General features: G+C 40.5%; 1 protein-coding gene across 8 annotated transcripts in view; it reads right to left on the bottom strand.

Moving 5' to 3' along the window:
- Nucleotides 1–1,896: 1,896 nt before the first annotated feature.
- TCF12 (transcription factor 12) overlaps nucleotides 1,897–24,623 on the bottom strand; it is a 160,012-nt gene continuing 137,285 nt past the window's right edge. For 4 of the 8 annotated variants that reach the window (XM_082060685.1, XM_082060686.1, XM_082060690.1 and 1 more), the window contains 9 exons: nucleotides 23,752–23,830; nucleotides 19,042–19,115; nucleotides 18,056–18,127; nucleotides 17,146–17,352; nucleotides 10,261–10,375; nucleotides 9,263–9,434; nucleotides 7,794–8,026; nucleotides 5,779–5,932; nucleotides 1,897–4,183 (listed from right to left, as the gene is read on the bottom strand). In XM_082060685.1, coding sequence (XP_081916811.1) covers nucleotides 5,790–5,932; nucleotides 7,794–8,026; nucleotides 9,263–9,434; nucleotides 10,261–10,375; nucleotides 17,146–17,352; nucleotides 18,056–18,127; nucleotides 19,042–19,115; nucleotides 23,752–23,830 — 1,095 coding nt within the window. In that variant the 3' untranslated portion in view covers nucleotides 1,897–4,183; nucleotides 5,779–5,789. The remainder of the gene's footprint in view (nucleotides 4,184–5,778; nucleotides 5,933–7,793; nucleotides 8,027–9,262; nucleotides 9,435–10,260; nucleotides 10,376–17,145; nucleotides 17,353–18,055; nucleotides 18,128–19,041; nucleotides 19,116–23,751; nucleotides 23,831–24,623) is intronic. The other 4 variants (XM_082060688.1, XM_082060692.1, XM_082060687.1 and 1 more) reach the window with 3 other exon arrangements.

Below are 24,623 nucleotides of genomic sequence, written 5' to 3'. Positions count from 1 at the left end.
GTAAAATGTGGAGCGATATTCAAGACGTTTCACTCTACAGATGAGTTTGTAACCTTGTGTTTGGAGAACTTATTTTTATAATGATTGCTACAGACACATTAACATTAATAAAATTTCTTTAGTTGTATTTGAATGTAAAAGACTAATCTACAATTCCACCATAAGTATATTTTTTTCCTTTTTTGCATCTTGGATAGAGAGGATGTGCATTTAATGCAACATCGTGTGTCAGAACTTCCATAAACATAAGAAACCACCTAATTTACTTGTATATAAATAAGTAATCTACCAAACTAGTATATCGGTCTGTTTTGGCATTTCCAGGAGTCTTCCTTAGCCATTACGATACAATGAAATAGGACAGAAAAAGACTCAGTACAAAACTAAGAAAGTAGCGCCAAACACCCGTGTTACCAAGTTGGCAAGACACTTGTGTTTGTTTTGTACAAGAATTCAGTGTTATGTCTGTTTACTTTGAATAATTTCCTCCTGGATTATTTTTTTAAAGAGCTGAATTGTTGAGTTTTCCAAAACAAATGTAACTTGGTATGTAATTCAGAGCTTTGACACAGAAAGCTCCAGCTATAGGATCTGCATAGGTTTCTCATGCTTTAGTTCTAAAGTCCAGGACTAGCGGAGGTCTACGTCTAACACAGACTTGATTTTGAGTTATTGTGAAGAGGATGAAGGGCTTCTGATCAGGAAGTATATGCAACCAAGACAGCAGTATAGTAAAGATGAAGAAGGGGAAAATGCCATTTTTCTCTCTCTGAAAGAAGTGACAAACTTGTAGTAGGCCTCATTCAGACAAGGGGAGAAGAGCAATGATAGAAGCTCAAAGGCTGGATTTAGAATTATTACTGGAGTATGTTAGAATTGAGAGTGTGTGCTGGGGAAGGTCAGCTCTTCCACAGCTACTACTCAAGAGATACTAAAAGACAGATAGATGGCTGACTCTCACTTCTCATGTTTGGCTAGACCACGTTAGAGATTTGCCTGTGGTAGGAGTGCTGGCATATTAGAAGAACTTGTCTATATATGCACACTGAAAGGTCTTTTATGATGTAAACTAGATCTCAACATATAATCCTTAGCCTAAGGTTGCAAAGGACATTTTCAAGAGTTGAACACTATGCAGGACACAGCAGCCATACTGACTGACATACATCACATTCAGGTAAATACCCTAAGTTCATATATATAGTATCTCTATTTGCTTTAGTCTCGGATGTGCTTTTCCTGAGGGCATTTATTTAGAGTTGAAAAAATTAAAGCTTCTACGGAGTCTGCTTGTTACTGGAGGTTTTTGGCTTCAATAGTTGTGGATTAGGAATTGCATGAAGGTTTCACCACTGTCTGTGTATGCCTTGGAGATGGTACACTTCCATTTTCTTCTGTTTGCATTTGCAGACAGAAAAACTGTAGAAAATGTGAAATTTTAATTCCAAACTTAACCTACAGACTTCCCCCCCCTTTCTTTTTCCATAGAACCTACATAGATGCATCAATCAATTCAGCAGTAACTCAGCACTGAACTTCAATGCGCAAAAGGGGCTTAGATCTTGGAAGCCTCTCTCAAGGAGAGGCAAGGTAAAGGGCCAAGGTGTAGCAGGAATACACTGCGGGATGAGCTCCTGCTCCTGCCGTGCTGCTGGCCTGTGCAGTCCCATCTCTAGGGGGCAGGCACTGCTCCCCCTCAGCTCGCTGGGCATTTCTGGGTTGGCTTCCTGTGGAGCAGCAGCAACACTCCTTGTACCTGCAACTTACGCTGTGTAGCTTGAGAATCTGTGTTAGGTTTTATTCACATAAAGGCGGAAGCTGTTTTTGCTGGTGTTTTTCAAACAACACATGACCTATGAGGAGAGAGAAATGTAAAAAACTCACTGATTTACCATGTTAAAAAAAGATGGCACATTTATTGCTACATAAATGTTATATACATAGTGTTTTCTGTTACATTGACAGAAATTTTTTTGAACTTCTTGCTGCTGGTTGGAAAGGTTTATCAGCAATACCTTGAAATTTGACACAGGGTACAAATCTGCAATAAACCAACAATGGAAACTGGAGAACAAGATGAGAAGCAATTCATCTCGGACAATTAGCTCTTACAATACTCCATAGGTACTACACGGTATGCTAGAACCCTACTATGGTCTTACAATGCTATTGTAAATTTCTGATATTAATGAACAGGTTATGGTAAATAACCCTACATTTTTACTACCTAATATAGTAAAATAAAGTAAGAAACTTTTTACTGAAAACTTTTTCGATTTCAAAAATCTAGAAAGAGTAATATTTAGAATTCAAGAAATTTTCTTACAAGATTATTGTATAAAAGACTAGCTACAGTGAAAAATAAGCCAAATGTTTTTTCTTTCTATTTTATGAAGGAAAGCTTCTGGGCATACTGCAAAGTCTAATATAGCCAAAAAGACAACAAGCTTAGAAGGAAAAGGCCAGGCAGTGGCACGTGATCACTTTCACACGTCATAAGCAACAAATTTGTTTAGCTGATAAACACTGAAATGAAGAACAAGGCCACAGATATAATCAGGTGTTATTTGATTATATATGCAAATTAAAGTAACAGAAATGAGTCCACTAATTCCACAAACTGTTTTGTTAGGAACCATCCAAAACATGAGCTTAAATTCATTAGTTTAACAATCCATCTTTTGTTCTTTCAAATTAAATGACTTCATAAAAATTACTGGTTTGTTCCTGTTTTGTGTGTGAACCAATTGCCAGTGATGAAAGATGTGCTATAGAAACAATCGCTCAGACAACCTTGGCTTAGGAAATTTCCTCCCATGGTCATTGCAGTGGAAGACACTTTCCATGGAAGTTCAAAGGGATTTTAACCATTTCAACACACCTGTGACAAAGGAATACTTACGGACACTGTTCTGGTGGAGAAACATTTAAAGGTTTAATGCTAATATGGCTTGGGAGGGGGGGCATTTGTTTGCATTTGATTCACGCTATTTTTTTCTCCACTGACAAGCCATACAAAAATGACAAGATAATTAATGTATACAGTAAGGAAAAATTGGTGACCATTGCTCTTATATTCCATTACATAAGTAAGCCCACCTTACTGGTGTTTATATCATCACACTACCTGCCACGGTGAATTTAGGATTTTAATATTCACCAAAATTACAGCCTGAAAAAAATCTCGTTTGTATTTTAATGCATTTTGTGCTTACGTACAGCTAACACTTTACATGTACTATATGTAGTACTTACTGCTCGGAAAACAAAGCAACTCTAACAAAGTAGATTCTCCCCACCCAATTTACACTTCACGTTACAAGCTTTACTATGAAGCCTAGAAGCCTAAAAAGGTTTTGTTTATAATTAGGAAAAAAAAAAGTTTGAGGAAAGTCTGAGGGAAAATAAAAATAACTTTTTAAATCCAAGAAACGTTATGGTCACAGTACTGCTGCTCCTGCCTGCAGCCTTTCTGAGGCCTCTTAGCGGCTGGCAGCGCGGAGCTCAGTGTGGAAGGGTAACTATGGCCATAACTGTTCAGGTTACCAGAGATCAAAAAGAACATAAAAAAAAGCTATACCAAGGAATAGTTTCCTATTGCATGGAAAACACTAGTCATATGGCAAAAGGAGAGGAAAGGACAACAAAAGACTTTTCCCTTCCTTTTTTAAGACACTAATAGGTATGCTGGGAATGCTACGGGTCGACGGTTGTCACTGCTTTGTTCTCTGAATGTGAACAGCTTTAGTAAATGCTGGCATCCAGCTGAAATTTTATCAGCTTTTAACATGTTAACTTTTCCCTTTATATGTAGACCTTTACAGTTCCATAACAATAAATAAAATTTGTAGTTACAATGCATTTGTCAATTCAGTTTAGGCACAAGGCAACTTCCACAATGAGTGGAGAGATCACAACAGTCTCTGATTGTGCAGAAGCGACACACTGCTTGCAACAGAATGATATGTTCAGAGTATGTCATGGGCTGAAATTCTGTCTGAAGATCTTGTATCTTCAATCCTGATGCAGGTGTTGACCAGTAGCTTTGATCATAAGATTGCATTTGGGTTTCTTGCTTCAAGTGTTTTCTCCTGTCAGGTTTGTGTCTTCATATAATGTTAGTTGTCTGTGTCCTTGTGAAGAAAGGTCACCTTCTGTGTATCCTACCAATAATTCTGGAATTCTGGAAAGAAATTTGGCAGAAGAGAGGGGTGGTAGGAAAATAACTGGTAAGAAGCATATCAACACTAAAGAACTAATTTTACCTCTATCTTAAGGCATTTTCAGTCAGCTAAGTGCAAGAGAGAATCACATTGAGGGGCCCTGAAATCCTCCTTCCCAGAGATACCTATATCGAGTACGGTCTATCAAATAGTTTATTCTCAGAAACATTCTCTGGATGTGAGAGAAAGAACAATCTACAAATGTCAGACCTTTGATTTGTGTTTGACTTTATTCTCTAGGCAAGGGATAGTTTCTAATTTAATTGCTACTGCTGCAGGTCTGCATTGCCATGCAGCTCAGGAGCCTGTACAGCCTTTCCATGTCTACATCACACTTCAGTCATCTTAGAGTTACTGCTATCAAAAAAGCAAAGATATAAGAAACCTTTTGAAAGGTGTTCATTGTATTAATATGGCAAGAACAGCAAATCAATAATTATCTGGCAATTTAGAAGTAGCCTATTGCTCTCGTATGGCATAAAACAAATTAAAGAAATTCAAAGCATCTTGTTTTCCTAAAAAGAACACCCATTTCTTTTATGAAGAAAGAAAAGCTACCTATAAGGGATGGGGAAAAAGTACTAGCTTGAATAAGGCTTAGCTTAAATGCCATTTTGCTGCTTTCTAAGGAACACCAGGAATAATAAACTTCCATGGGATATATTCTGGCAAGATACATGCCTTTTCCTTCAGCTAAAATGGAAGTGAAAGAGTCTATATATGCAACAACAACTCCGAATATAACATTTAGTAAGTTTGTGGATTAAGGGCATCAAGCCCAACCTCTTACTCTTTTTGAAAGCAGCAACAGTTCTACTGTTTTAAAAGACATCGAATACCCAAAATTTTTTCTTCTCAAAATCAAGTTTTTCCCAATTACTTAAAAAACCCAACCAACATCACATAAAAAACCCAGAAGTCTAGTGTTCCTGTAAGGCCTCCCCATCTGCGTGTTTTAAATGACCTATCACGTGTTGAATACACGGAGCTTTTGGAAACACTGATTTATCTTGTAAAGCTGAAAATGTTACTCTTAAAATATTAACTATCTTCACTAATACAGATTGTGAATTAAGGTAGTTGGCAGTCTCTGTCGGGCAAATGATACGAGTTAGAATGACTGGCCTTAAGCCAGGCAGCAAAGCTCTGAGATGAGAAGTCCCTCTGACTGTTTGTACCAGCACTAGGATTTTTAAACAAACTAATGTGATATTTAGACCATTTAAAGATGTATAATTCATTTCTATTGTGCTTGGCTCATCCAGCAAGCTGTTAACTATTCCTCTGATGCCATGCCAAGAAGGCCACCTGAGCCAAGAGATGGAGCCACTGGCAACAATGCAGGGAAATGACGGGACTTCAACAACAATTTCTTGGGGTTTTGTTTTATTATAAAACTACACAAATCTGTGTGCTTTTGCTTATGCTCAGAGATAACAAAGCACTGAGCAGCATAAGGAAGTTTGGTGCTAGTGGCAGCTCAGTAACTAAGAATAAATGTATTGAGATCTCCCAAATTTTAGCCAATAAAAGCAACGAGGGCCGAGAGACATACCTGGCTGGTGTTCACATATGACCCATAGGGTTGGTAGCTTCACTCAGGCCAGGGTGGCTTCCTGGGTGTGGTGTTGGCGGCTCTGCCGATACGGCAGAAACTTTTTCTTCTTCCCTTCTCTTAAGGCAGGCTGCTTTAGGGTTTAGGTTTCGTTCTGTAACAGAAAAATGATTCTTAACATCACATACACTGACAGCAAGGGGAATATCGGCACATTTAACTGCTGTAGTAAAAGTAACTATGCAGCTTCCCTCTTCTGACTACTTCTGTGCCTGTGTTACAATGCAAGTGTTTAAAGCTGCAAACAAGCACTACCGAAAATTCTACCAGGCATCCCCTAAACTGGTAATTAAAAAAACCCAACCAACCAACTTTGCCAGCTGCCTGCATACACCTTCAACAAACTATAAGAAAGTGCCTCTTTGTCACCAGGAATTGCTAAAGTGCAAAATGAGAACTGTCTGTAATTTACGACGTAATAAACCAGACATTTATGTGTTTTGTTGGTATGCTGAAGTCATACCAACCCTACTGACGTCACACTGGTTTTAGCAACACCACTGCTTCTTTCTTCACCTTAAGTATTATCCTGCTGTTAGAAGAGGGGAGGTAGAATACCCTAAGTCTATAGTTCTCTTCATAGCCTCAAGTCTCTGAAATCATCTTGTGCCCATCTTGCTTAAATCAAAAGACCATGATGACAGTCACACAGAGCAGAAGAGTTATTTTTTTTTTTAAAAAAAAGGTATTTCCTCTCACATTAAAGTCTACTTTTAAAAAGCCAGTTCTGCACTAGCTATCAAGATATTTCCACCAGTATGTTTCTGCTTCCCCAATGAGCTTCAACAGATGTAGATTTGGATCTAGTTTTCAACCAATGACACATCTGCAAAAAGTCAACTGCTTCTGTTCTTCCAAATGGCTTTTCATAAATCAAAACCCAAGAGATGTAGACTGCAACGGCCAGAGACAAAAGCTATACAGTATATTCTACCAGCGCACACTGAGCTTAATCAACATTTTGCGGTATTTTTCTTCTCTTGCACTGCGCAGGTGCCCCTCTAGTAACTGCAGTTTGTGAGCCCTGCACATTTTACAAGGGGTAGAACCTCGCTAATCTGACAGAAGTAATTTTGGACAGATTTGCTAATTCTGCTTTCACCCAAGGCACAATCAACAGCCTCCTACTGCATTTCCTAAGGATGAGTACTCCCCAAGAGCCTACTGGGAGAAAAACATGCTAACGTTAAACACGGCTTGCCTTGAAGTTTTAAAGATGATTTAATTATGTGGGAACTTTGAAAGGAAGTTAATTTACAGTGATTTAAGAAACGGAGATCAAAATGCCAGCCTACAGTCAGAGCTTAAAATCCAAAATGTTCATTTTGAATAGCACCAATCACAAAATGAGACGCTTCATTCCCGGCAGAAGGAGGACATGGTTTATGCAATTCTGTACCGCACTGGTGAGAGCTCCTCTGGGCACTCCTGTCACTCACTTCAGGAGCAGGTGCAAAGAAAAGAGGGCTGAGGTGAACCAGGGCACACAGGCACAGTGTGCTTGGGACGGGCTGGGCCTGCGCACACACACCCAGCAGGAGCCGAGATGCAAATGTGAGAAGGAAAAGCTCCTTTTGCACTGCCTGGAGAACAGGTCCCATTTAACTGTAAATACATTCAGATAAAGATTCCCGGAGACATAAGGTTTGGAAGCAACCTCAAACCAAGGCAAAACCACGGGGTTTTCTGTGCTTTACAGAATCCCCCAGAGCAGGGAGATGGACTTGATGGTTTTTAAACACTTAAAACCATGCTTGGTTCATGTTATTCTGACTTCTTCATATTATTCAACCTTATCTTCCAGATATCTTTTTCTAAAGAACTCCAACATTGTTACACAACAGCAAACACACTGTTAGTAACCTGTGCATCTAGTTGTGCAGACGTGAGGAGACCAACGCTGTTCCCTGAACGAAGGCCCCCTGCACACTGCCAGGGCACCGCAGGCGACTGACCTCTCACTTGCTGCTCCAGGCTGAGGATGACGGCCACGGCCTGGTGAAGAATAAGCAGTTTCGTCTGTGGTTTTTCACTCTTCAGATGAAGCTGACACATACGGCCAAGTTCTTTAAATGCCTCATTAATATCTCGTACACGCAAACGTTCTCTAGCGTTATTTGCCATTCTCCGCTCCTTTTCTCTTTCTATTTTCTGCTCGGGGTTTAAATCCTCATCTTCATTAGTACTGCTGCAAGAAATTATAAATAAAAGTATATTGAAATATCACTAGTATTTCAAACAAGTAATCCTGCTGCTGGTTCAAAATTTTCAGTTGTTAAAATTAAACCTTCTTCCCACTTAATTTACTTCCTTTAGATAACTAAGAAAGCATTGGATATCAGTGCTTAAGTATTCAAGGTAATTCTTGCTGTTCCTGCCTCTTCCTAAAAATCATTGTTAAATGGTTTCTGCCTGAAGAACGTCCACAGAATATCGCCAGCACACAGCAAGCGCCTGTGGGCAGAGCAGTGGCAACGCGCTGCCCCTGGAAGCAAAAGCTGCACCCAAAATGCCACTTAATTACTGACCAATGTTCCAATAGCTAAAAGAGAACTCAGCCATCTTGTCAGCTGAAGAGTACATCTTTTTCAACAAATAGTTTTGCTAGTTTCCAATAGATCAGCTTATATGAAAAGGCATTCAAGTAATTTTCAATCTTATGTGCTTATTGAAAAGTTTTAGTTCTGTTAAAGACCCTCCTAGCCGATTTCAGAATTACTTTGTGCTCTAATAGCCAGTGTAGAGCTAAAAAGTTATAATTAGAGCTCTGGCATGACTTAAAATGATTATATTAATTTGCATAGCCTTTATTTAAAATACAGGACTGTCCAATTAAGTCTAAAACTACAAAACCTCTGCTCTACTATAATGTTGTTAGACACATGTGATGGTAAAGACTCTGCTGCCTCTGGCTGTAAAATTCTGATTTTACTGTTATCTCAAATGTCAATGCTTGTGTCAGGCCTAGCAGGCAGATGCAGAAGCATTTAACCTGGTATCAGCTCCAGGTTTTTTGTCTGTGGCTTGGGAGGGGAAATGTTTACAAAAGATATTTACCCATCGTATTCAGCCCAGCCTGCTGCTCCCCATCACTACCGGCTCACATTTAGAAGCACAGCCCTGGCCCAGGTACAAAGCATCACAAATTCCCACCATCCTTACAACTATGCTGGGCAGGGCCCTATAAAACTGCTCCTAATCTGCACAGGCAGGTATTAGGTAAGGTACTAATGTAGGAGAATGCATACGTCAGGTGATTTTCCCAGAAAATACTTTATCTTATACTTAAATAGATATAAATAAACTGTCTATTTCAGCTGCCTATTTATACACACACTGAGGTAAGACAAAAGCCTTGAAAAAAATTCATCCAGCTGAAGGACAACACGCTACAGAGCTTCTCTAGGTCCTGTCAGCAACCCACCTTGTTCTGCCTCTTGATGAGACCTTGATATCCTTCTGGGAGGACTCATCATCTGATTTCATGTCATCCGATGAGGGGGGTTCATGTATATTTTCATCTTTCTCCTTATGTTCAGACTTGATTTCTGTTGGACCTATAGCCACAGACTGGCTCTGTAGGCCACCGGACAATGCTGCAAACAACCAGAGATCAGTGTGAGCATCACAGGGCGACACATTCAAGAGAATCTCAAGCAGGTACTGGGGATGGGAGGCCAGTGCTGAGCGGAAGTCTGGGAAGATACCAGGGGGAACTACACTCTGGCAACGGGAGCAAGAGAAATCCTGGGGACACTGCTGAACTTGGACACGTGTAACGGGTTGTAAAGGGATCGTATTTCATAGAGCAGCCTCACCTAAGAAAGACACTGCTAAAGACAAAAGGACATTTAGCAAAGTAAGGAAATTTGCACCTTGTGTCTGGGCTGCAAAATGAGGGGTAGAGCTGCACCAACACTGCGGCTTGGGCTTAGGCCAAATGTGCACCACACACCTCCCTAAATGCTGCAAGCATGCTAACGAATAAGCTCACTTCTGTTTTCTATAGCTCACTTCTTTGGGCTAAAAACTGAGGGAACTGTAAACACTTGTGTGGAACGACTTCCTTTGACTGGCCAGACTGAAATGTGGCCTCAGCTCGCGCCGCAGCCCCCACGGCCCTTTGGAAACGGCTGCGGTGCTGCAAACGGCATCGCGGCTCATGAGAACAGAAGAACGCGGCTGCGATGCGCAGTCGTCTGCTTAAACCGTACTGGGACGAGTCTGACGCCAGGATGCTCTCAAAATTATTGCAGGAATCCCTAACAGTGGTGTTTTATAGGAATTATCATTAACTTTTATTTCTCAACATTATCTATGTCCCTGGCCCCTGTGTTGATGCAAGTTTACCAAGATCGACAGCCTTGTTTGCTCTGGATTATTGCAGACCCTGTTTGGCGTTTAACACTGCCGGAAAGTTACCTCTGTAGCCTTCTTGTGTTTTATGATTCAGTTCTGTGCTCTGAGCAGACACTGTATTGGGAAGAACTGAATGGTTGCTGTTGAGGCTGACGCCTTCTTCCCGATGAGTCCCAACCTAAAGCAAAGCAAACATTTTTATTAAAGATATGATTCAAAGAAACAGTCCAAAAATAGAAGTTTAAAAGATTTAAAGTATTTGCTGGATTAGAGACTGGAGTTAAAGTTCCAGCTCAGTAAGGGAAAGATTTAGTTGCAAGATGCTGTTACACTAAACCACTTGACCACACCAGACCGCCTCAAGCTCTGTTCCAAGCAGCGACCAACACCTGTTTGGAATAACGCAGCAACCCAGCAAAAATTTCATTCCGTGTTTTCCCACAGAACACCACAGAATTTTCTCCTTGATTTATACCTGAGGGGCATAAGATTTTATTAACCTTTCATTGCTTTACACTAATACAACTGTCATCTCTAGCACTTATTTTGATCTTCAAAAGAAAATCATGGGGAATACTGGACTTCACGGCGTGTGACAGGTCTGTATAGTGCCCTGTGCTCATGCACGCACATACATACACACCTGTGTTTATAAACCCTATCAGTAACATCTCACTTCCTCACAACTGGATCTAATAAAAAAATATTATTTTACTCAATTCAATAATTCTCATTTTCCTCCTTTCGCAGCTAAATATTTAGTTTAGACCCATTACAGAATCTCATCACACAAAAATAACCCAGGCATCTAACTATTCTTACCACCGCTCTCAGTATTTTCTAGTCTACTTCTTAATAATCTATCACAATTCCATTTCTAAGCAGCGAGCACTGAGATGAAGAATCTTTAAAAAAATTCCAATTTTCCATAAACTTGAATTAATGATACTTATGTAAAATAGCGATGAGTGCACATATCTAGCTTGAAGGGGCGAATTTGTTAACAAACTGCTGCTCTGTACAGAATTACTGTTACCCACGCAAACCTTTGAAACAAGAAAAGGTAAAGATACACTGCCTGCATTTGAATGCTCTGCAATGCAAATAATTTAAAGCTTTTCATTCCTAAAGACACAATAGTCTTCTAAATATTTATAATATAGCCAACATAATACAATTAAACTGTTTAAAAACTGAACAAAGATGAGGGATTCTACTATTGGTATAGTTACAAAAATTGGCTACAGATGAAGCTTTTTATTGGAACAGTAGCAAACATGTCAACTAGAAGATTAAGCCTTTAATTAAATAGGTTTATTGCCTGGAGTTACACATGAGAACCACTGTTTTTCAATAAATCCTTCAATCCTAGTAAACTGCTGAGCTTTGAATCCCTCTAGAGTAATTAATGCAGCTTTTACCTTTCATGTCTTACTATGGGTTTTACCCAGAGAGAGATAAATACCCTTATGCAAGTTTATCCTTTGTTTAATATACACTCGCTCCTGTAAGCCAACACGCAGGAACAAGAAAGGAAAGGGGGGGAACCCCCGACAACCCACAACTCTTATTAGGTCATTCCGGGCTGCTATTTGTATCTATTGTTCTGCAGAAAATCCCCTCTTGTACACTGTGGAATATCCGTTGCTATTTGAAGTATATTTTATCTTCCTTTGTGTCTAACAGGCTTTGTTGGTGAGAAGTTCTACCACAGGCACAGCCACCTCGGCTCTTGCGAGCGTTGTGGATTTGCCGGGGCCTTTCAGTCTACAAGACAAAACTCTTCACAAAGGGAACGTGAAACTCATTCTCCACACTGCACTTCCAAAAACAAGCCCTTCCCTAATTCTGCCCCGCTGGTTGTGTGTTTTATTTGATTCTTCTGGTCATGCTTACTCCTGACACACGAGGGTGCTTTTATTCAAGCTACAGACTATTAATCACTTCAGGACCAGGTTTGTTCCAAAACCCACTTCTTAAAAAAGGCAAAAATTTCTTAAAGCTGTGTAAAAACGGAGCAGCTGCCAGAACCCTGGCGACTTCTAAACCTAGAACTAATCTAAAAGTGACAGATCAGCAAATCAGTTCTGATAAAGGTAGAAAACAGATTAGAAATAAAAACTAAGTTCAAGTCCATGTTCCAGTCCTTTGAAACAGGCTTAAAAATTCGAAGCATGTAATTTAGATTAACAAGATTTATACAGAAATCCTAAGAGCTAATACGTTACAACACTGACCACAACATGAATTTTTATCTCTGATCTACGATGTCCTAGAGAATCCAAAAAAGGCAAACAAAAAAAACCCCAAACCAGAAGACTTGCTGCAATTCATTGTATCCCACACTAAGGCCAGGAGCTCTGTTTCCTTTAAACACAACTTATCATCGGTGACTGGTTCAAGGGACCAAATTGGATCTTTAGTATCTTAAAACACTGAGCTCAGAAAACTTAGTTTGCTTTTCTTTCCCTCCACTCCCACTTCCCAGAGAAAGAGGCTCTCCCCATCTGCATTTCAATGGAGCACAACCTTGGGATTCCTTTTAGATCTTCTGAAAGGCATTTTACACCATCAGCTCTGGCGCCTTCGGAACAAACAAGCTTGTGACATGTTTTATTACTTTTATTTATAAGTAACTCTCTCTCAGCCAAATGCCTTCCCAGCGCCGAGGGCGGCGGGGCGGTGCGTGTCCAGCTCCGGGGCACAGACCTCCGTGCAGCCCCACAGCTTCTCCTCGGGCGCTCTCAGCTGCCGGGACACTCCACCCCGCGGGTGCTACGAACACTCCGCTATGAACACCCGTGAGACACCTGCAGCAAACCCGCGGGAGCGGCGCGGAACGCGCCCCGCGCCGGGCCCGCTTCACCCGCACCGCGCCGCGCAAACCCCTTTGTCCCCCGCCCGGGACACCCGCGGGGGCGGGGCGGGGCGCGCCTCATTTGCATACAGCTGGGCGCCCCGCCCCCCGGGCGCGGGCCCGCCCCGCCCCCGGCGCTCAGCACCGGCCGCCCCGGAGCCAGCGCCCCCGGCACCAGCCGGGAGACAAAGGGAGCGGCGGGGCCCGCGGCACCAAACTGCAGCGCCCACCGCACCGGCCGCGCGGGCTACGAAATCAGAGGGGCCATCCGCACGGACACCGGGGTTGTTTTGAAAACGTTCAGATCACTCACCTTTGTGTGTTTTCTCTACACAACGGCAATCTAATATTTATTCAGGATTCTCAGCAAATCAAAGTGATAAATCAGTAAATTCACAGTTTGAGGAGAACAGCAGTCCTGTATATAAGACTTGTTGTATGTAAGATGTTGTAATTTACCAGGTGAACTGCACTTATTTCTATACGTTTCATGAAAGGTTTGCACATAGGACAGTCTGCAGCCACACTCAGACTCAGAAGTTCACAAAAAATGAGTACAGAGCCTATTTCAGTTGATTTAAGTGACAACATTTGGGATCTGAAAACAGAAAACCAGTCAAATATTTTTGGCAACTAAATAAAAACTGGACAAAACGTGGCAAGCGCTGAGACGCCAGCGCAGGTGGGAGAGCGAGCGACCCGCGGGGCCGGGGCCGGGGCCAGGGCCAGGGCCAGCGCCGTCCCGCTAACGCTGCGGCTGCGGCTCACGCTGCAGCTTTGTTATGCGTTTTGAACTCTTTGCAATAAAAGCTTTTGAGAACTTGGGGATAAAAAAGTAATCAGTCTTTGTTCATATTTGCTATAGGACTTATCTAAGCATATTAAAAACACAGGCACGTTTCAAGCCATACTAGCCGGTCAATTTGGCAGTGGCCATTAACATCATTTTAACTAGGGCGAGCATAATTAAGACAATGAAAAGAGCTTTAGAAGCAAGAACTGTGCAGTGTGGGCAGCTCAAAGTCACTCGGTGGGAGCACAATCTCTGCAGAGAAAGGCGCTGACCGGCCGGGCTGGGAGCGGGAGCTCAGGCTGGTGCTGGCGCAGCAGCTTCACCGCGCAGGCACCGCCGGGCAGGTGGGGATCACCCGCTCGCTTTGGTTCCTGTTATACCTGCGAGAAACCCTGGGACTTAAGGATTGAGTTTCACCCTTAACTGAGTTTCCAGGCCTTTTATTTATTTATTTTTAATCAATTCAGGCTGTTCTTTTTTCCATTGTATTATAATGACAAATAAAAAGCAGCTTGAATAAGAACAAAAAGAGTATTACTTCTTAACTTTTCAATAATACATGAAATAAAATACAAATCAACTTCAAAGGCCACTTAGCAGATATTCGGTGAGTTTGAGATATTAAAAAATCTATTTGAGTAAGTCTAATGGCCAGCCCAGCTAAAAAGAAAACAAGACCATTTGGAGAGAGCAGGAAATGAAGTCAACTAGAGTTTTAAAATAAATCTGGCTCAAAAATTAAGCAAATGTTAAAATGAAACCATGTCTGGTTACACTAATTACATAAAAAGGAGTTAAATTACTCATTTCCTAGCTCCTTCTGCCAATATCATCTTCTTCAAGAGAAATTCAATTTATTTCTTTTCTATTTTTTTCCCCAAAGAACAGAAATGTTTGGTATAAAGATCCTGCTGCCCTTGACAAGGAAGTTTCATTTAGTGCTGAATCCCAGTGAACATTTCCTGACCAAAAACCCCTACGATCACGTTAAACAAAAACAGGCAAACAGCCTTATCAATGCTGACATTGCTCACTATGTTAGCCAATACTAATTATTTTCTCAAAATTGATCAGGGGTCCTCTAAAGTAAAGTATTTTTCATTTCTGAACAACATCTAGATCCTATAGTTCAGATTGTGTGTCAAATTCTCTGCTCTCCTGCACTTGGTATTTCCAGAAAAACAAATAGTAAGTAAGTACCATTTGAAATTAATTGATCATTGAATACTGTAAGATTTACAGCTCATCCTTGGGTTACTGCAACGCATCGTCACTACCAAAGCCCTCAGCTCCCACTGGAGCCAGATGTGCCAACCTCTGCCCTGTGCCTATTTCAGGACCCCAGCCTAAGCCACGCTGAGTTCCTGCAATCGCAAGCGATGTCAAAGGGCGCCCGGTGGGACCGGCCGGGCCGCGGCAGGACGCCTGCGGGGGGGCCAATTATTCTGATGTAACAAAATTAAGGTTAATCCAAGAAATTCTTTAGCTGACTCACTTTTCAAGCCAAAACTGACCTGCAGGCTCGTTTTCACCCACCAAGGATGACATATATAAGCAAATACTTTTTTCATTTTCCTGATCTAAGTTTAGTTCTAACAGACAGCAAGTATCCTGCGATCAAAACTGCAGATCAATCATTAGATGACAAATCAAGTCTATTCTACGTTTAAGTTTCACAACTACATTAAACTACAGCAGATCAAGGAACCTTCATTCATTTTGGAGAGAAATTTTCCACTGTCGCCGATTTTAATAAAAACTGAGTTGATCCAATATTTATCATAGCTTCGAGATTTTTGTGTACATTTTGGCACTATCTGGCTTGGCAGTATTGGAAAGCTCCCCAAGTCATCTAGAGAACAACACTGTCACTGCAACTTCAGTCACTCACTTGGCCCCACAACATTAAGACCTAGGAAAAAAGCTTTATTTTGTATGACTAAATTTCAGGCTGCCCCAGACCACTGTAAAACGTTCCCTTTAACCACATTCTTTAAATATGAAATATGAGGCAGTATTAAAAAAATTCTAAAGTATTTTTGCATCACTTCCTTCATTACTAAAAGTAACTGTGAACTTGTGTAGAAACCTGAAGCTGGATCTGCATTTGGAAAGCCCCCCTCCCCAAGAGCCCCCAGACACACGCAGCCTGTAGAAAGTAACCAGGTCTTTTTGATGTTTACTGCAGTGGTTCTGAAATTAATAAAAATGGATGTGTGACGTGCAAATGGGAGAGCCTGGAACTAATTCTGCTTTATAGAATACAAACCCTTCAGCAATTGGGGTACCTAATTATTTTGATGATAGGTGAAATTTTGCCTTGATCACACAGTGCCCAGCTGTGAATCTGTTTTATAACAGAAAATTTCACAGCGTGTAACTGGTCTTTAAAATTATGCTGTAAACATGCAAACACATGGCACCACTAAAATAAGCATGTTTTAAAAAGCACTTTTTCCTTTAAGCTCTTTTGAGAACAGAGGAATGAAAAGGAAGAAAAAGGGAAGTGAGCAGTGCTACAAATAGACTTCGTTTACTGGATAATGCTTTTAACATATTTCTGAGCTATGAAAAGCCTGACTAAATTTTTTCAGAACAGTCCACATTTTTGAAGGAACTAGAAGAGATGGACTGAATTATTTCACTCTTCTTGGGGATTAATGTAAAAGTTGTTTCCTCTTCATTGTTACTCGCACTACAGCTGTGCTCAAACTCCTTTTCATTTAGAAAAAAAGTTTAAATGTTGAGCCTGCGCACACTATGGTTCCACATTCCAACAGCTTCCTCCCAGTCCTCTGCCAGCATCTGCTATTGAAGACTAGTTCCAATTTACAATAAACAGCTTTTCCAGACCAGAACACTTGAAATTCAGTCCTTCTTGACTGCTTTTCCCATTCAATCTCCCTATTCACCATTTCAAGGAGAAAACTGTTCTGCCAATTATTACACATCTGGAAAAAATGCATGTATAAGCTGAAATGCTCTCAGCAGAAAGTTTCAGCTTTCTGCATATGGTCACAGCAGGATTTTATGGGCCACTGACCAGGCCAAAGTCTAAGTTTTCCCATCTTCCTCCTCCCCCTCATTTCTGCCACCCCCACCCCAACCCTCTAATTGGAAACCCATAGCAGGTGCAAGTTCTCTGCCATCTTTTCCTCTGCAAGAATCTCGAGCAGTTTCTCCCTGATTAATATTAATCTTACAGTCCAGTTTTAACTCCCTGGGCTCTACGATATTTTAAACACATCAGCTGTAATTGCTTTGCATAAATGTACACAAGTCTGAAAAATATCCTTACCATTGATGCTTGTCTGGTGGTTGTTACAAGGCTGGATGCTCCATAATTTGAGTTCAGGCTTCCAATTGGCCCATTGTGGGATGGTCCCAGTAAACTGTGTATGTCTCCGTGGCCACCGGAGAGGCTCGTTGAAGGCCCCACGGCGTGATTCCGTAGTACATGGATGGCGTCATCGAGTCTGTCCAGGCGATCCTCCATCCGAGACTGCTGTCGGGGTTAAGCGGGACAGGAACAGCCGTTACTCAGCACATCTGCAGCCTCATCCTACCGTAACAGCTTCTACCTCCGAGATATTAAAGATAGAAGGTGAAATGCGGTATCGAAAGACTTTGAGAGCACCTACCAGCACTACAAACAAACAGGAAAAAGAAGGTATCTGGAGATTTTGCTTGAGATAGCACTCATTCCACAAATAGGTGGCAGCTTTTGAAGTGAAGCTTATTATAAGGTTAATGTTACTTAGCTTCTATTACATGGCATGAACAAGAAAAAAGGAAGTGCTACAAAATAAGCCCTCTAACACAGGACAAGAAAGAATGATGAGAAAGTCGGCCTCACCACATTGGTAACAATTAAGAGAGGCAGAGGCTTTTTGAGAACCTGTATTACAAAAAAACGGGCCAAAACGTTACCATTTTCTAAAATGGATCTGTAAACAGACTAGATATTTCAGAAATAAAAGCGAGTTCTGTATGCTACTGCAGAAAAGTCTTTAAATTACTCTTCTTTAAAAAAGGACCAAAAAACCCCAAAGCAAAACCAATTCTGATGCTGCAGCTCTCTAGAAAATGAAATAGCAGAATGTCGGGAGTCAGAAGATGGGTCATACACTACACTACATTTTTAATGGGAAATCTGAAGGAAGCATTAATTGAAACACAAAAAGGCACCATCTAAAGTGAAATAGTACCTCACAGACATCCTTTAAGAAGGACATTGCATCTTGCAAATGCTCGTGAAGTTGCTGTTCAACTCGATTTTTCTGGCAAAGTCAAGACAGAACAGGAAGCAAAGCACAGGTTAAGATTAATTCAAAAAAGAGGTGAGGAAACAGCTGATGTGCATGTCAGCAATAAATTGTTAGTGAAGTTAATGCAACAGAGATCTGATTATATTAAGATAAGAAAAGGCCAATATTTAACACTGCAGTTAGGACTCTAAGATGTACATATCAATCATATTTAATTGCAAAAATACTGAAGAAAACTGATTTAACTTAAATTCATTCTTGTTAGACAGAAAAAATGAAATCACATCTGTGGAAACTAGAAATATTAACGGGTAATCAAAACCTTCCCACAATTTTTTCCCCTTCTTGATGCTGTATCAGGAATTTAAGAAAGAAGTCAGTAAATTAAATGCTCTGCTGAATATCCAAAAGAAGAAAATTTACAGTGCTGTAGATTATTTCCTATGTGTTTTTATGTAAAACGTTTCATTAATTAATAAATGAACATTCCCCAGTGACAAATAATAACTACAAATAAAAAATATTAATACTTCACTGACAGTGTAATGCGAACAGGCCCAAGAGACTATAGCACTGCGGGGAGAGAGGGGGAAGGACAAGCAAATGCGAAGGCATGAAGTCTTTATCTTTTCTCCAGACTGAACTTTAGATAAGAATTAGCTATGGATTTGTGAAAAGGTACCAGAATCTCATAACAGCGCTTTAGCACCAGCTGTCCTCAGCACAGAAGCCTGATGCCCGAGGAACAGATGGTGAAAGACACACCCTGCACGTCTTATATTGTTCCGCTGAACAGGCCATTTGTTAGCGAAGAATTCATTTGTAATGCTATCCTACTGTTCGCTTTAATGAGATGCAGGATTTACACAAAACCAAGCCTTCAACCCTGAAGTAAAAAGCACTGTGTTGCTTTCAACAGTTCTTACCAAGGAGTGCAGAGAGTTTTCATAGTTGGGAGATGAGGGGGCTTGTCCTCCACTCCTAGACCACTGACTGGCACCTGTCAAAATCGTCCAGGTTAACGCACAGATTTATGCAGCGTAAGTGGGAAGCAGAGACACAGTATTTCTCAACATAATTAAACCAACACATTCTGCACACAGGTAAGCTAACATGGGTACACAAAGGAGGACAAATTCCTTCATTCTGCCTTACTGAGGGATGATTTTGATATCCTGGCATCTGTTGGGTTAGACACATTATCAATGACAAAGCAGCAACATCCTCAAAGTGCTTCAACATCAAAAAAGTGGCCTAAACACACACGCACCGTATCTGAAATACCTCCCTTCTGCCAGCGTCACCGTAACAAGATTGCGGAATTCTTTCTTCCTCAGATTACGTTCAGTATATGTAGGTATATCTTTAATAGTGTTAAAATATACAACAAACATATTTAAAGAAATCAGACACTGAAACAAGGGTAACTGGACAACAATTCTTATGACACCTCTCTTCCAAGTAAGATCTAGGTTTTAAGTCTTCTAAAACCTTTCTTCATCTTGTCTAGTTCTACGCTGTATCATTTTAGATTATAATGCGTTCCAAGTTTAGAAGAGTAAAGACGAGTTATTCCCATTTGGTTTTTTTCAGATATATTTAAGGTAAACTGGCAGATAAAGAATCATTGACTATGCAAGAAATCGACAATTATATCCATATTACTTATATACTGCAAATTCAAATACATATCCATTCTAATGACATAAATACACCTAATTACTATGTAAAATTTAGAAATAATTAGATGTGAAATGCAATAACTAATAAAGCAGTACTTAAAAAAAAAAAGCCTGAAGTACTACAACATGTATTTTTCTCACCAACTAATAATGCATTTTTTATAAAGATACTACATGAATTCTATGTCCATTAGAGACAGCTTCCTTTCAGCCATACAAATGTAATAATAAAGCAATTACATTAATAAATTATGGACATACAATCCAAAGCAGCTCATTAAAGGAAGAGCCTGTGGGCTTGTTCCTTCAATAAGAGCCAGAGCTGTATGTCTGGAAAACTGGGAAAAGGTTTAATAACATTACAGAGCCTTTGTTCAGAGAGCTGCAAGTAGTTATCTTTTAAAGAAAGGGTTTTATTTAACAAAAAGAGTACAGCTTGCATAGCTATTAAAATACCTAAATATTTCCTTTCTAATTAAAAAAAACAATAAACCATTTCAAATTTCATAAAAGCCCAGAGCTGCCGTAACTGTGCTGCATTTCTCTTTAAAAATATAACGACATTACCGAGTAAGTTCATAATTACCAGTTCTCACTTCACACAGCTAGTCCGGGTCTGGGTCTGTAGTCTCCCTCCACATTATTCTCATTCCTGAATCTGGGAATAATGCTTGGAGTTCCACTTATTTTTGCAAAGAATTAATGCAACAACTTCAGAATATTTTGGCTCAGTGTAATGTTCTAATTTTGAGCTGGTCAAACCTCAATTTGTAGAGACAAGACCATATTCAAGGGCTTAACGAGCGCTCACTACTAACAGGACTGAGTGTACTACTTCCTACAGCAAAGCATCAGCTGAATATTAAGCAGAGAGGAACCGGTTACAGAAAAGTGGGGAGAGAAAACTCAACTCCTTCTCTCAGCCGAGCAACCCGACTGCAATCTGCAGTTTTTGATCACACCTCTGGTAACGCTCGTGCTCCTTCCGAGCGGTGCCTGCGCAGGTTGCCAGATGGCACCGATTCCCTGCTCGCCTCCTCCCGCTCCCCCTCCTCCAAGTTCGCGCATGAAATCCACCCATTATGTTAAAAAGCATCCTGGCACCACAAGCCCTGCAATTAACAACTGCAGCTTTTAGTGCAGCACCAACACAGCGGCATGAAAAAACAAATAAGCCAGGCAAGTGTCAGGATTTACAGGGGTCACCGGCAGTAATCACTGGAGTATTGTTCTTCCTCTCGGAGTCTCCCCAGCACTAATCCCCCGGCTGCCCGCCCAAGCACGCACCCGTACCGCGCTCAGCAGAGGCTGCTGCTGCATCCTCAGAACCCACCCAACCCCCTGAACCACGCTGATCCTGGAGGAGGATTCTTAAAATACCAGGGCTCCCGCCATTCGGATCTGTAGATAAACTTCACATACGTATACACAATCATTAGCACCAAGCTAAGCTCTGGGCTTGTTTATGTACAATTAGAAATTAAGTGAGGGCAGGGAGGATGAGACACACTATTGTCTCATGATACTTGGGGGTTTTCATCATGTTGTTCTCAAAGCTTTTACTTAATTTAATAAAAATATTTCCTTAGTCCTTATGCAGTAACAGAACAGCCAAACACGAGCTCATATACTAAGCGTCTCCTGAAGTGACTCTCTCTCAATGCTTTAAATGACAAATAGAGTGCTCCTACTGTAATTTACAATTAAAGGATAGGTAAATTATGACTTAGTTCTTTGTTTATTTAGCATTCGCACTATTCTATATTTAACTAACTGCCAACAAGGAAAATCACAATGAAGGCTAAAAGTCTCCAAAATATATTATTTTAGTATACATAAAACATTTGTTTTATCTGCAATAACTTTTTGGGTCAGGACAGAAAATGGCTACCAGGAGTATAAAATAGCAATAAATATACTAGTAACTACTTTACATTGTGCTTCACTGTGTTCTTAGTGACTCATCTGGGAATAAAGATAAAAGTCCAGATTCATAAATGAAGGTAATTAACTACTGGAGCAATTTACCAAAGGCTTGATAAATTCTGTATCACTGGAATTAAAGGAGGTGAGGTGGGAGGGTATAATTGTAAAGCAGATGCCAAGTTTGTGCCTGAGAAGGATTTCCACATCACTTGCTTGTATGTACTACTGTCTCAGCCATCAGAATCCAGGATAAAGAACACAAAGAGCAAATTCTGCAGAGTTTCACATTTGATATAGGTTTCAACAGACAAAGGCATCAACAGCAAAGAGAAAAGCCAAATTTTAGGGACTTGAAATTTGTATTTTAAAACTAGAAATTATCTGGCGCTTTCATGCTGTGCTGGTCTTGGCTGGGATAAAGTTAATTTTCTTTGTAACAGCAAGCATGGGGCTGTGTTTTGGATGTGTGGTGCAAACAGCCTTGCTAACACAGGGATGTTTTAGTTACTGCTGAGCAGGGCTCACACACAGTCAAGGCCTCCTCTGCTCCTCGGTCCCACCAGCCAGGGGGCTGGGGGTGCACTAACAGTTGGGAGGGGACACAGTGGGACCCCACAGCTGACCCCAACCGACCCCAGGGATATTCCACACCATCCGATGTCATGCTCAGCAACACAAATCTGGGGGAAGGAGGAGAAAGGGGGGACATTCGGAGTGATGGTGTTTGACTTCCCAAGTAATCGCTACATGTGATGGAGCCCGGCTGTCCTGGAGATGGCTGAACACCTGCCTGCCCATGGGAAGCGGTGAATGAATCCCTTGATTTGCTTTGCTTGTGTGAGCGGCTTTTGCTTTACCTATGAAACAGCCTTTATCTCACTTTTACTCTTTTGAGTCTCTCCCCCATCCCAGTGTGGGGAGGGAGCAAGTGTCCAGTAAACATGAGTGAAGTACAGATGATGGAAGTTTTTGAAGTGACACACTATATACAGATATGCATGTTCACACACATATACGAATGCATTTTACATGTAATAACTTTACTAATTTGTTCATCTAGATTACAAAAGTGTTCAGCTAAGCTCGTTCTGTACACCTTTCAATATAAGTTAATCATTTTATAAAAAGCAAAACACCCTTGCAAAAAAGTGACCAACAGCCAGAAGTCTGCAAGAATGTATTAATCAACAGAGAATGGGAGACCAGACTGCTGTATAAACGTTAAATAATTTAACAAATTGCACTATCGGAAAGAACAGGGTTAAAGTTACATCATCTTGCTTGTAATTCCAGTTCTTTGTTAAACAACAAATTTAAGTCAATGGAGCTTTCACAGTCCCCTCTATATGGAGAACAGCTGTTCAACTTTTACTAGACAGCTGAGGCCACAGTGTCTGCGAAAGCTGCACTACCCACTAATAGCTGCAGGCAGCTGCCCACAGCTCATCTCCACGCTGGAATGCTGCTCCCACAGCCACACTACAAACACACAAAGCACAGGTGACAGAGGTGGCTCCAATACAGCGCATTCAGTTTGAAAAATGCCAGAAATTCTTCTGCCATAGAATGAAAGCATTCATGAAAGATATGAATGAAAAGCTATCCTCTGTAAAAATTGGACAGTCTCATAGTCTACTATATTTTCATTAGAGGGAACACACATCTGCTGTGTTTGTCACTGAAAGCTGCTGCAGAGTTCTAACATATAGCTTTAAAAAAACCAAACAAATCGCTCTTATTTCTCTCCAACGGTACAGATCTTTATAGCTGTGATAGTATATGGTCATTCAATGTTTTCAAAGATTATTTTAATAAGCTAATTTTCAACGCCAGTTGCCAGGATTTAAGTGAATGCTCATGACAAAATATTTAACAATCTGGATTTATACATCTGGGTTTAGTACAATGGAAAAATAAACAAAATATAGAAGTAATTATGCAAGCAAGCTACTGCTGATTTCACTGTGATTCCAAACAGGATGTTTTCAAAACAACAAACAAGTTATTGACAAATGGCTGGGCCTGTACCTGTAAGAGGCGATGGTGATCCAACTGGTGTTGATGGATTCGATGGAAAACTACTGCTGGTATGATCAGGAGAATAAATCTACCAACAGACAAAAGAGATCGTGTATCAATAAACATCATAACACACAGTAAAAAATAGCTATTGGGAATCCCTTTAATCCTTTTAAGTGTCCCTCTTGGTGCTGGATTGATTAAAAAAATACACAACAATTTGATCCTTCAATCACAGCCCTGATTTATTACACTCAATGCTCTAAAATGTCCAGAGAACTTTCATTTTCCAGCCACTGTCAAAATAAGCACAGCCTGTATTTGATAGTGACACAAGTTCAAACCGATCTCCCCTTAGCAGCAGAAATTACAGCCTTTTTTACCATTGAAGGGGAGTGCTATATGCAAGAGTTAACAGTACACCGATAATTATAATAAACAAAACTTCAGGAAAACGCAGAGGAATAACTACTTCCCAAACTTCAGAGACAGAAAAGATTTTAGCACTCAACGTATGTTATCTTCTAAAAATTAATCCTTCACAAGAGAAAAATATCAAGAAAGCAGTCAGCTCTAGTTACTATTGGTACCTATTAAACAAAAACCATTTGAGATTTTGTTGCTCTTGCTATGTATTGCAGCACATACCATTTTTCTTCCTCCTCCTTACACCAATTGCTCCCATAAGATATTAAACCTCAACTTGCAACAATTCACTCCTTGCTATTAATCTAATTAAAAAGTATTGACGAACAACACAAGAAATAATGCTTAAAGCTTTAATTAAAACTTAAAATTTCAAGATTCTTGGAAAAACTCATTTTGTGAAGGGAACTGAATAGGTTTAGAGGCTGACTATGGACTTTAGAACGTATTTTCAC

Source organism: Streptopelia decaocto (genome assembly GCF_964273445.1).
Source record: "Streptopelia decaocto genome assembly, chromosome: 9".
Classification (NCBI taxonomy): domain Eukaryota; kingdom Metazoa; phylum Chordata; class Aves; order Columbiformes; family Columbidae; genus Streptopelia; species Streptopelia decaocto.
This window is presented reverse-complemented; position numbering and strand designations above follow the sequence as displayed.